The sequence below is a fragment of the Indicator indicator genome, chromosome 12 (genome assembly GCF_027791375.1).
Source record: "Indicator indicator isolate 239-I01 chromosome 12, UM_Iind_1.1, whole genome shotgun sequence".
Classification (NCBI taxonomy): Eukaryota; Metazoa; Chordata; class Aves; order Piciformes; family Indicatoridae; genus Indicator; species Indicator indicator.
In genome coordinates, this window is record NC_072021.1 from 487,849 (window position 1) to 501,221 (window position 13,373).

A 13,373-nucleotide genomic window follows, 5' to 3' on the forward strand; every position below is an offset into this window, starting at 1 on the left:
GCCACGTTTCTCTTGCTGCAGCCCAGGATCTGGCTGGCTTTCTGGGCTGCAGGTGCACACTGATGGCTCAAGCTGAGCTTCTCCTCCTGCTCCTTAAGAATAAATCTCGTTAATGATCATACTACATGATAACACCTTGTCTTGTTGGTAGAGTATTGTTGATGCCATTTCTCTTGAGTAGGTAGAGAAGTCTGTGCTCTGAGTATATCTTCATCAGTGCGTCACCTGGGCAATGTAAATACCAGAAAGTGTGAAACAATCCTGTCCAGGCTAACAGGGATGTGAACAAACAATGTTTTAATTTAATTCCAGGAGAAATGTGAGGAATGATAGGTGGGACTGATGAGAAGAAAGGAAGGTAGAAGCATAGAAAGGTCAGGTTGAACCATTTCTTCAGTGAGTCACAGGATGTCTTCTGCTCTGAATCTGCCCTCTCTTTTCAAAGTAAATACATAATATATGGGGATTACAGTCCCCATCCCTGGAGTTGTTTGTTTATAGTTAATGGTACAGGATTTAGTGGGAACAGGGCATATACCAAAGAGAAAAGAAAGCTCTTGAAATTCTACAGTCATGCTGAGAGCTGGTATTTGTAATTTGTGGATGAAAAATCTCAGGCACGTTGAAATGATTACAGAAGCAGGTACTGTAAATCCAAAAAGTTCAGAGGTGAATATCCATTGGGAAGAAATTCAGGGGAGTGAAGCAATGCACAAAGACCTGTAGTGATACCCTGCAACCCAAACAGGAGACAGAATGCTGTTAGTATTTATGGGTGAGAACTGGCTTGAAGTGGTTTTGAAACAGCTGTGTAACCTGACAGAGTGGAGAGATTGCTTTCAAGTGGTATAGTTCTTTTATTAATTTCTCCTAGAAGTGACTGAGTTATTTCTGTTTCCTCACTTCCCCAGGATAAAATGTAGTTTCCCAAAGGAATTGGTCCAGTTAATTCTTCCATTCAACATTTTTAGATTGATAAGGACTGTACTATCTTTGGTAATCTGATGACACACAGTTCTACATTTCCTCCTCTTTTTGACTTCAATGGCAGATTCATCTAGTGCCTGGAAGAAACAAGGAACTGGGTGACAGCCAGCTGGCTGGAATCCAGTCCTAAAGGTGAAGGTGATGAGGACAGGAGGAGCCAGAATGCTTTCAGAACTTGGTGAAAAATCATCTAGTTTATTTTACAGGGGGAATCTGTTTAAATCTATTGTGCTCAGTTGCTAGCCAATGGTTTATGTATAATAACAAAGGGTCTCTAATGCATAATTTTCCACCTTTCTGGCTAAGGATGCCAATGAGATTTCTTAGATAAAATCTGATGAACGTATGTGCGTAATAATAGGTACAGATGACTGTTGTGACCTGCTTTGCCACAGCCAACCTGTCACCTACTCCCAGTCATCTGTTACTCCATAACTTGTTTTCCCAAAGGAATGATGATTTCAGGCCAATATCACATGCAGAGCTCTTTAGCTAGTGGAGCTGAATTCTAGAATTTATTCTCTGTGGAAATAGCACTAATGAGAACCAAGATATTTACAGGAAGGTGCCTCCCCAGGCCTTTGCACCTGGTTATAAGTTGATGTCATAGTCCATTAGAAATAGTGCCAGCTCCAGGAATGTATGGACTGTGTCAGAGATTTCAAACTGTTCAAAGCAGACCTTACAAAACCACTTCATTATTGCTACACACACTTACATGATACCTAACACTGATGTACAGTGGGGGTTACAATTTCATAGTGAGAGAACAGCAGGTAGAACTTTGCTGTCTATAATTGTATTGAAACCCTACAGGTCTGGTTTGGATTGTTTCTTCAGCACTCTTGGATATGTTATTTCCCATTTATCTGGGCTGGATGGCATTTTGGACATGGTAGGAGTAGTTTTCCAGAAATTATTTCTTGCCCTCGAGATGACTGCTCATGCTGGGGATTTAGAAGCAGCAAAAGCATTTTGAGAGATTTATTCCATCACTACACAGTTTCCAGGGCTAGAGAAAGGCATCCTGCTCCAACCTTCTCTCATCGGTGTCACATTCCTGCTCTTCTCGGTTGGTGGAATCTGTCTGGACAGGCGCTGGGGCAACTGTCACACCTTGCGCTGGCGAAGGGCACTCTAGCAGATTCTTACGTAGGCGATGGTGAAACCGTCGTGCCGGACCCGAGCGGTTGAGCAGCGGCGCCATTCCCAGCTCGGGGAAGCCGGAGGCCCGCCCGGCACCCGGCTCGCCGGTCACCCGTGGCGTTCACTCCGGTTCTCAGCCTAAGCCGCAGACCGCACCGTCGCGCCTTCGAGGGGATGGGGCAGTGGAGGCCCTGCTGCCCTCTCGGGTCGCTTCCTCCTCGCAGCTGCCTCCTTCAGGGGCTGGCGCTTCCTCCATCAGCTCTTGCGCCCTGGGGCTGCTCCTGGGGACAGGCCCCGCCTAGCGGATGCTCCCCGCTCGCCCGCCCCCTCGGGCAGCCCCGGCGGCTCGAGCAGCGGGAGCGGTGGCTGCTCAGCGTCTCCCCGCCCTCCCCCTTCGCCCCCCCCGCGGCCGCCGGGCTTGGTCCTCCCAGCGCGTCGCTGGCGCCTTGGCTCCTCCTTGTCCTTCCTCGCGTGATTTTTATCGCGTCCATTTTTTTGCGCGGGGATAAATAAATAAATAAGGACAGCTGCCGCCCAGCTCCGCCGCCCCCCCGCCGCCCAGCCCGTCAGCGGCGGCAGCCAGGCCCCGCGCCGCTCAGGTGGGGGAGGCGGTGGGGCGATGAGCAGCCCCCTCCCGTGACTCCGGCTCTCCGCCATGCCATGGGTTAGGCGGACTCCATCCTGCAGCCGAGAAGGCACCAGCCAAGCGAGGCGGCGGGAGGAAGCGGCGCGGCCCGGCCGAGGAGCGGCGGCAGGAGGCGGCGGCGGCAGGAGGCGGGCGTGGAGCCCCGCGGCCCCCTCCATGGACGGCGGCGAGGAATTATGAGCCGCGGCAGCCGGCCGGGACTGGCGCTCGCCCGCTGGGGCTTCCCTTCGCTGCGCGCCCCGGAGCGCCGGGGCTCGGTCTCGCACGTCCCCCGCCTAGTTCCCTTGGCAGCTTCTGCCCCCGTCTCCTGCCCCCCCGCCACTGACTCCGTCCCCCTTCTCCCCGCTGGGTGCTCGGGGTTAGGATAATCTCGCTCGCACCCAAACCACAGCGCTCCCGCGGCTAATCCTGCCCTTTTCCCTCTCCTTCCCCACCCTGCCTCCGGCCCTTCCTCTCCCGGTGCTACCCTCTCCTCTTCCCGCTTGCCCCCCAGGCCCCTCTGTCCCCGTCCTCCCTGCTGCCCCGCGGCGAGCCGGCGGCCGGGCGGGTGGGTGCGAGGTCGGGGCTGCCGGCCACCCCGCCCCTCCCTGGCGGGGCCGTCGTTAGCCTGCCGGTTGATTACAGGGTATTGATTTGTATGTGCTTCTCCCGGCGCCGGCGGTGGCCGCTCCCGCTGGTGCTGCCACGGCCGCAGGAGTTAGGGCAGCGCTTCCAGTAGCAGCGGTGAGCTCCCACCAAACATGTCGGCTCCCGCCGGGCCCCGGGGCGGCCCCGCTCCTCCTCAGCCTCCGCCGGCTCCTCAGCCCGAGATGCCCGACCTCAGCCACCTCACGGAGGAAGAGCGGAAGATCATTCTGGCCGTCATGGACCGCCAGAAGAAGGAAGAGGAGAAGGAGCAATCCGTGCTGAAGTAAGGGCGGGCGAATCCCTTCCGCGTCCTCCTGGCCCACGGGCGTGGAGGTCTCTTTCCCGGCCTCAGAGGCGCCATGGCCGGGGGGAGAGAGTGGAGGTGGGCGGCCGAGGGTGGGCAAGGGTGTCTCTTGTCGCCGGCCGTGTACCGGCGGCTGCTCGGCGCCGGGCAAGTGTGGGGCACGGCGAGGGGGACCTGCTACGGCGGGAGCGGGCGGAGACGGGGCCGGGAGGCCGCCGGGCAGTCAGGACGCCGCGGCCCGGGCTTTCCGCCTGCCTCAGCCGCCCTCCACGGGGCGGGCGGCGGCTCCGGCCCCGCACGCCCCGGCGCTGGCGGCGGCAAAGCGCCCAACATGGCCGCACAGGTGCCGTTTTCACCCGGCGTGTGCCATCAGCAGGAAGGGGGGGGTGGGTCGAGGCGGCGGTTGGCGCCGCCGGAGGGGGCGGATCGGCGGCATCGAGCTCCGTCCCGGGGGCGCGGCGGGCTCCGGGCTGGCGGCGGCAGCCTTGCCCGGCGTTGCCGCGGCCGCTCGGGGCGGAGAGGGACCGCTGGGGCCTAGGCTCCGGCCGTCTCGCTGGGTGGGTTTGCCACAGCCGCCATCTTCCCCCGACAGCGTGTCTACCGCCCGCCCCCGCCCCGCTGCTCTTTCCAAGCGTGAGCCCGGCGCCGGGAGAAGCGGAGCGCTTTGCCGCCCTCCCGGCAGGGCCATGGGAGGGAGCGGCGGCCCGGCTTCAGCACCGGGAGCCGTCTGCAGCCGGCTGGCTTCAGCACCAGGAGCTGTCCGCGGCGGCGCCGCCCCTGCAGCCGTGCGCGGAGGCAGGCGGCCCGTGGCCGGTGTCGCGGGGTCTCGTTCTGCCGCTGCTGCCCGAGTGCGGCGTGAAGCAGTGGGGCTGCAAAGCGTGAGCTTTCCCCTTGCTTGAGCTGTGTCCTAGCCCTGCGGGAGAACGCGGTCTTGCTGGAAGCGCGGGGGTCCCGCAGAGCAGTGTCCTTCCCCAACCTGGCTGCGAGGAGCAAAGTAAACTCGAGAAAACTGCTCTCCCTCCGTGGCGGGGTGATCACGCCGACTTCTAACAGCTTTAAAATTAGCAGAGTTACTACTGTTGTGGACATGACTTTTATAAGTGCAGTGAAGCTGAAGCTCTAAGGCTTTTTTATATCAAAATTAGTGTTGTGTCTTGGAGATATTAACTGCAGCTGGCCTTTCACACAGTACATGGAATCTGTCTTCTGGGCTTTAGGTGCTGACTTTGGAAGTCTGTTTCCAAGATTCATTGTGTTATTGTCATAATGAAAACTTAAGGTATCATTTGTGTGGCAACTACTAAGCTGTGAGGTGGTCTCCTAAAAAAACATTTCTCTGCTTGTTTTCAAAGACTTTTTGCTGGGTGAACAATTTGAAGAACGTCATGTGAGCACTCAAAGTGTCATATCTTGTTTGATCATGACCTCGGAGTCTCATACTATGCAATTTGCTGGCTATTGTGATACTTTTACTTTAAAGCAATTTAGACTCCCTTATGTTGCTAAATTATGTGACACATCAAAACGAACGCAAATTTTTGTCTAAAATTTTTGCACTCTTACAGTCCACTAACAGGAATGGGCATGACCATTTATTCAGGTTGCAGTTTAAATATGTAACAGTGGCATTATGGTTTTAAGGAAGGCTCCTGGCAACTTTTGTTGCAGATGATATTATTTTTGATGCAGTATAAAGCATGATTTCAGTGTGGTAGTAGGATAAGCTTGAACTGTTAAGCCTACAAGTGAAGAATAAACTGGTCTCAAGTAATGACAAGGTAAAACCAACTGAAAAAAATTGAACAGAACTGTTTCTTTTTGTAATCTTCAGAATTCTGGAAGCAGACAATGGTCTTTATCAAATCTAAAGAGAAACTATGAAACTATTGAATTCCATGAAAACAGTGAGGAAAATGGTATGGCTTAAAGTTTATACACAAAGGATAGCCTAGAACAGCTTTCCCAGGAAAGTGCTGCTGTCAGTGGAATTTAGAGGGATGGCCCTCAGTATTTTACAGGGTACCTAAAAGCAATCCAGTGTCAGATGAGTAACTCCCTGGTTTCATTTTTCATAAAGTGAGGTGACTCCTTGAACCATCAGATGCATATTTATTCTGAAGAAATCCACAGATTTATTATGCACAACCCTCCACCGAAGTCACACCAGTGCTTGTTCTGCATTTTTAGGTAGATATTATTGAGCTTAATTCTCTTGACAGATGTTTTCCTTCTGTCAAGAGAAGGGAAAGAAGAACGAACTCCCCCCTCCCCACCTTTCCCTGCCCCAATATTTATATGAATGAACTGCTGTTATTGCACAGAGATAAATATAGAGCTAAATCCTGCAGTCTTTGTTCAAGTGTAATTCTCCTCGAAGGCAAGATCCTTTTGAAGTGGAAGGTATTTTTGTCTGACTAAGCAATAAAATTGTGTCATTTCATTCCATGGAGAAATATGGGAGGGGATAAAAAAAGATGCTGAAAACAAGAGTTGACATTTAGAGATATTAACAAATGTTGTAGAGAGGGGACAGCATGGGTTTCCTCTGATTTTTTTTTTATTTGATAATTTATGGTGACTGAATGTCAGTATGAATGGCTAGTCTCTGGGCTCTGCTTCCCTTCCCCATTCTATTTCTATTTTGTGCTTTTCACATTCTTTGCTCTGCCCATTGCTGTGGTATTTGAGCATCTTCCAAAAGTGCATCGAGTAGTGTGACTCACATCTGTAATGTGGACTATTTATTCTTTTCCTTTTCATTCCCTGGGGTAAATATGTGTGGATTTAAAATAGACACAGAACTTCTCCTTATGCTTGTTTTACTCTTTTTGGGGAAAGGAAATGCAGATGGTATTGAGTTGTAATCTGTAGCAACTAATAGTGATCAGGTCAGCATGAATTCTTGCCAGGATTTGCTGGAACACAACGGCATGGAAAGCAGAAGCTTTCCAGATTTGCTCTCTCCTTTGGCCTGGTTTGGTCTGTGAAATGCACCTAGATACAGTTGTGCACTGTGTTCCTGTGGCAGGGCTTCCACTTTAAAAAGGAGGCTGGGCAGTGAGCTCTGCTGCTTTGACTGTCTCTCTTCTGGAATCTCTGGGACTCTTGGAGTGCGTTTTGAATGTCAGGTACTAGGAAGGTGCCTTTTTGGCAAGGTTACTGAACATATATTTTGCATAATATTTAATATGCATAATGCATGACATTCAGAGAGAATTAATTTCTGTCTGTACAGTGGGTTGAAGTCTTCTGCTGTTGCAGGAATGTTGAAATATTTTTAACTTTCATCTTTGTAGATGTTTTTACTTTTGACAGTGGCTTTTCCTTTATATTATGCACATCCTCCCTATTGTAAATTTCAGCTTTGTGTGTGTAAGCTTTCTGTTAGATTTCAGAGAGCACATTTCCTCCATAGAGATTCATTTATGGGATCAGTCTTGTGCTTTTAAAGTTTTCATTAAGTTCTTTTTTTTTCTATATCAAAGGACTGGGTTGAGAGAATGCACACAGAAAAAAAGGATTTGTAGAATGCTAGGGTGCTGATATAATTTGTAAAGGTTTGTGTTTCAGCCTGTGAGAGGTGCAGGCACACTTTTCTAGTTGCAGTATCTTGAGTTTCCAGCTTCTTCACCTAACTATTCTAAAGGTAAAACACTCTTCTTGTAAAGTCAGGTTCGCAGCTCTGAAAGTGCATCCACTTCAGCTTTTTGTGGGTATGGACAGTTTGGTCCAATAGAAGACAAGTTTACCCAAGAGAAATTTAGTTATGAAGTCATTTTACTTTTCACATGTTAGCAAAGCAGCTCAGGTTTACTGTGAGGTCATGATAGAAAGTCTCTTTTGCATGTGTGTGGGGCTAAAATCAGCTGGCATTGTCTTCAGTTTCATCCAGGTGGAGAAGGCATGTGGAAACACGAGGAGCTAGCTAGAGAATGGTGTTTCTGCTTCTCTTTTAGGCACCACCCTTAGGTCCAGAGTAAACTTTAAGAAAGCACAACTGACTGCATGCTTGTGTGTGCTCAGTTACTGTGCCCATGAGTGCACAGCCATGATAAAAACTGAGTAGCTAAGATAACTGAAACAAAATCTCTGACAAACAGACCTCAGATGAGCTAGACTGTGTGGGCTCTGTACAGCACCCTGAGTGGGTGAGATGTGGGGCAGGATGCAGGCCCTAGGGAAGAAGAAGCAATAGATTGATGGCTGTGAGTAACAGCAGTGTAAATATCTGGCTCACAAAGCTATTCTACTGCTTTATAAACAATTATCCTGCATTACAAACAATAAATCTGATTTATACTGTTTCAAAAGTATCATATGTTTAGGATTTGGATTTTGGGGCTGGAGGGATGAAAGAGATGTAGGTGATAATTACTGACTTTGATGGTTTTGAAATTTTTTTTTTTTTTTTAGAGACAGTTACATGGGAATTTCCAAAGTCTATAGGATAATTCAAAAAGATTTGCTGCTGGCTAGATAGCACATTGGGACTCAAGAAAATTTGAGTTGCTTGAAGTTATGCTTCCATAAATGTACACTACATTTTGCCTGATTCTAGAGTGCTGATCAGAACAGTCCATTGCCACACCCCTCAACATTTTGCTCTTGTTGCTGTATTTAAAAAAAAAAAAAAAAGTTTCAAAATAAACCATAGTTAAGGTGACCTGAAAAGTGATAACTATATGCAATGGAAATAAGAGATAGTGGAAGTTATACAAAAATATACAGTTGAGTAAGATGTTTGTCCCCATCCCTGCCCTGCCTTCTTCCCTACCCTTTTCCCTTCCTAGTAACTCATTCTCTCCTCTCTGCTAATATTCTTTATCATCTCCCCTCTTGTCTGTTTTAACAATTTGTACTGCTTTTTGGGCCTCTCTCAAAGCTATCATTATTCCTTTCTCTTATTATTTAGACATTTTTGTACCCTAGATAGCGTTTGTCAGGTTGTTAAGGCTTGTACCTTTGCTCTTCAAGAAGACCCAGTGTTTGCAACTCTTCTCTAAAACATCTAGCACACTTTTGGGCACTGTCTACACATGTCAGCGGTAGTACTTCCTCTTAGTGACTAAGAAGAATGTATTTGGAGGTTACACAGACCAGCCCTTACACTAATTACTGGGTTTGCTAATGTCAGTGTTACACTGAGTAAAATTTCAGGAGTTGAAAATGGAGCTGATGTTCCTGCATTCAAGAGAGGTGATTCTTCCCCTTTACTCTGCTCTTGTGAGACCCCACCTGGAATGCTGTGTCCAGTTCTCATGTTCCCATCATAAGAAGGACACAGAGCAGTTGGAGGGTCCAGAGGAGGGCCACAAAGATGATCCAAGGGCTGGAGCACCTCAGCTATGAGGATAGACCGAGGGAGCTGGGGTTGTTTAGCCTGGAGAAGAGAAGAATCCAGGGGAACCTTAGAGCTGCCTTCCAGTACCTGAAGGGATCCTCCAGGAAGGCTGCAGAGGCACTTTCCATGAGGGTGTCTAGAGACAGGACAAGGGGGAATGGTTTGAAGCTGAGGGACAGCAGGGTTAGGCTGGAGCTTAGGAAGCAGTTCTTCAGTACAAGAGTGGTGAGACTCTAGAATAGGCTGCCCAGGGAGGTTGTGGATGGCTCTTCCCTGGGGGTGTTGGGCGCCAGGTTGAATGAGGCCTTGAGCAGCTGAGTCTAGTTGTGAGGCATCTCTGCCCATGGTGGGGAGGTTGGAGTAGATGATCTCGGAGGTCCCTTCTAACTTAGGCCATTCTATGATTCTGTGATGAGTTGCATGTAGTAAGGCCTGACATCGTATGGGACGAAAAAGGAGAAAAGCTGATACAGGGTTTAGTTAACAAGGAACTTGCAAAACAGATATTAGACACCAGCTAGTATGTGCTTCCTGAAATCTTGTAAAATATCTGCTTTTGCATTCCCTGGAACAAAAAGAAGGAAACAATTGATTTTACACCTTAAAGACACGAGTATAGATCATACTTCAAGGCATTTGGACTGTAGTATACAAAGTGATGACTGGTGAAATTCTGGTGAGGTTAGGGAGCTGAAGAGTCCATTCTGGATTTTGTCTGCATGCATCTGTGAGCTGAGTAATATCTAAATAACTGAGAATGTCAAAGAATTGATTTTTCCACTGAAACAACAGCTTAATTAGTGTGTATATTGTCAGTGCAGAAATACACAGAAGTGATAGGATACTACAGAACTGATATCAAAGGTGGCTTTACTCTGCCAATGAAGTTGTAATATACTTGCAGCATATTTGAAGTTCCATGATGAGGAGGGAAAAGTAATATAATGGTTTGAACTTTGATATTTAATCCAGTGGAATGTGAAATGGGCCATGCATATAAATGCTCAGGTTTTGTCTGTGAGGTAGGCTTGACAGTCTTGGGAATTTTTTTCAGCTGAATGCCACCTTTCCCTCCTCTGCTTTCTTGGCTTCCTTAAAGCTTTACTGTTGTGTTCACAGCAGGCTAGGAAAGTTTCTAAGTGCATTATAGAATCATAGAATCAACCAGGTTGGAAGAGACCTCCAAGATCATCCAGTCCAACCCATCACTCAGCCCTATCCAATCAACTAGACCATGGCACTAAGTGCCTCATCCAGGCTTTTCTTGAACATCTCCAGGGACAGCAACTCCACCACCTCCCTGGGCAGCACATTCCAAGGGGCAATCATTCTCTCTGTGAAGAACTTCCTCCTGACATCCAGCCTATACCTCCCCTGGTGCAGCTTGAGACTGTGTCCTCTTGTTCTGCTGCTGGTTGCCTGGGAGAAGAGCCCAACCCCCACCTGGCTACAACCTCCCTTCAGGTAGTTGTAGACAGCAATGAGGTCACCCCTGAGCCTCCTCTTCTCCAGGCTAAACACCCCCAGCTCCCTCAGCCTCTCCTCTCAGGGCTGTGTTCCAGGCTCCTCCCCAGCTTCGTTGCCCTTCTCTGGACATGTTCCAGTACCTCAACATCTCTCTTAGGCCTACCTTTCTTAAGACATATATTTTTTTGAGTTGTTTTCTTCCTCCCCTGTCCCCCCTTTTTTTTCCCCTGAAAATCTTCTCTGATATTTTTTTTTTTTTGTCAGGAACTTGGTGGGTATAAAACCCAAAAGAACACAAGAAATGGCAAGTTATGATCTCTTCTACAGTTGTTTGACTGCAACAGACATTAGACCTTAATGATGAATTCTGAGGTGGCAATGATTTTTTGAGTGAAGATTAGATCCTGTGGGCTGTCTGAAGCATATGTTTTACTATATCATGGTTAATAGCTACAAGTTATCATAGAAAACCCAACTTCTTTGAAAGTGAGCAGCAAGGACACTCTTCTTAATTTAGACTCATAATCAGGAAGAATCCCTTTAAAACCAAATAGTTAAAAAATGGCATTCAAACCCATTTGTCCTTCAGACAAATTAATTCCTATTCAAAACCTTAAGTTCCAATCAAGCCACACTGTTTTCAGTGCTTACTAAGTTTAGATTTTGTTTCATTTATGGTGTAACAGGAGGAACTGCTATGTCCTTAAAGTGTAAGTGCCTGTCCTGGGTATATCACAGTCTGTTAATAAGAGCAGTTTAAATCTTATCTGGTAACATTTTTTGTCAACTCAATAAACTTCAGCAACTCCATCTTGTGATTTATTAAACCTCTGGTGTACAGTGGAATTGCAAAATTGGTGCTGAGTTGGAAAGCTACTCTTCTATATTATGTTTGCCTCCTTCTCCGTGTTGTTTCTCCAGGGTATTATCCTCTAGCTGGAACAGGATCAGTCAGGACTGAGGTTGTAAGAGTTAATGTAGCAGTACAAGATCATATAGGGAAGAAGTAGTGCATTTAAGAAGTTAATAAATATTGTTTTTGGAGAGTAAGAGTTCAAAGCAATTTATACTGTTCCCTGCTGTTTTTATCAAAGGTGGAAGAGTGTTCTTCCGTAGCTCTTGAGCTCAAGTATGAGCTGGCATCACATCTGTCTGCCTAAGCATGTTTGCAGAGGCATTTTAGTTGCATTTTGATAAACTGAAATGAAATTAATGAATTTTGATAATTTTTAATAACCTACTCTATGTATCTTTTGGAGTTCTGAAATTTTGATATGAGAGCCTAAAGAATATCTTTGCTTTAGACTTTATTCTTTTGATTCAGACTTAACTCTTTTATTAAAATCATAGTGAGATATCCTGTTTGTTAGCAGGAGTTAGGGAGAGCTGAATTTGTGTTTCAAGAAAGTCTGAGTGTGTCTTATTTAGACAATTCATAATGGAAATTTTTAAACTTTAAACAAAACATGTTTCCTGTCTCGGTAGGGTTAATTCTTTCTCCTTAAATCTCATATGAAGTTGTCTAAATACTTCCTGATAGCTTATTATTTCTTTATTCAGAGATTAATAATTTTAAGGTAAGTGGTTTCTTACAGCAAATATTATAGAATCGTAGAATCAGTCAGGGTTGGAAGGGACCACAAGGATTATGCTGTAAGTATTTGTACCATAGAATATCTCCCAGGCCGTATGCCATTCTTAGGTATTTGATGGAACATGGCAGTTTGATTCCATGTATTTGTGAGGGCAGTCTTTCTGTAGGATATCTGTTATTTAATACATATGAGGGACATCAAGTGTTTCGGCTTTGAAATCAAAGTGTTCAGTTAGAAGCAGTCAGCCTTTTTGGGAAAGCCAACCTCATGAGGTTCAACAAGACCAAGTGCAAGGTCCTGTAGCTGGGTCAAGGCAATCCCAAGCACAAATACAGGCTGGGCAGGGACTGGCTGGAAAGCAGCCCTGAGGAGAGGGACTTGGGGGTGCTGGTGGACGAGAAGCTCAACATGAGCTGTCAGTGTGCACTTGCAGCCCAGAAAGCCAAGCAGAGCCTGGGCTGCATCAGGAGAAGTGTGGCCAGCAGGTCAAGGGAGGTGATTCCCCCCCTCTGCTCAGCTCTGGTGAGACCCCACCTGGAGTACTGCATCCAGTTCTGGAGCCTCTATTACAAGAGGGATCTGGACATGCTGGAAGGTGTCCAGAGAAGGGCCACCAGGATGAGCAGAGGGCTGGAGCACCTCTCCTATGAGGAGAGACTGAAAGAGTTGGGGCTGTTCAGTCTGGAGAAGGCTCTGAGGAGACCTTCTTGTGGCCTTCCAGTATCTGAAGGGGGCTACAAGAAAGCTGGGGAGGGACTTTTTAGTCTATCAGGTAGTGATAGGACTAGGGGGAATGGAATAAAGCTGGAAGTGGGGAGATGCAGGCTGGAAGTGAGGAAGAAGTTCTTCCCCATGAGAGTGGTGAGAGCCTGGAATGGGTTGTCCAGGGAGGTGGTTGAGGTCCCATCCCTTGAGGTGTTTAAGGCCAGGCTGGATGAGGCTCTGGCCAGCCTGCTGTAGTGTGAGGTGTCCCTGCCCATGGCTGGGGGGTTGGAACTGGATGATCCTTGTGGTCCCTTCCAATCCTGACTGATTCTGTGATTCTATGAATGTGTTTCACAGGCATCTTTCATATAACTTCAGAACTGAGTACTCCAATTTGTCAGCAAGAAATCTTTCCCCATGTACTGTTACTCTGACTGGTGGTGCAGTTATACATTTTTCTCTTTACAGAAAATAGGAGTGAGAAGTAGTAATGCTTTTAGAGCTGCTCAAAGCCCACACAATACATACAATAATAGAAAATAGGGCTGGTTGGGA

General features: G+C 47.5%; 1 protein-coding gene across 23 annotated transcripts in view; it reads left to right on the forward strand.

Annotated features, from left to right (window-relative positions):
• Window positions 1-3,519: 3,519 nt before the first annotated feature.
• Window positions 3,520-13,373, forward strand: part of RIMS2 (regulating synaptic membrane exocytosis 2) — a 387,973-nt gene continuing 378,119 nt past the window's right edge. For all 23 annotated transcript variants that reach the window (XM_054385548.1, XM_054385557.1, XM_054385553.1 and 20 more), the window contains exon 1: window positions 3,520-3,689. In XM_054385548.1, coding sequence (XP_054241523.1) covers window positions 3,520-3,689 — 170 coding nt within the window. The remainder of the gene's footprint in view (window positions 3,690-13,373) is intronic.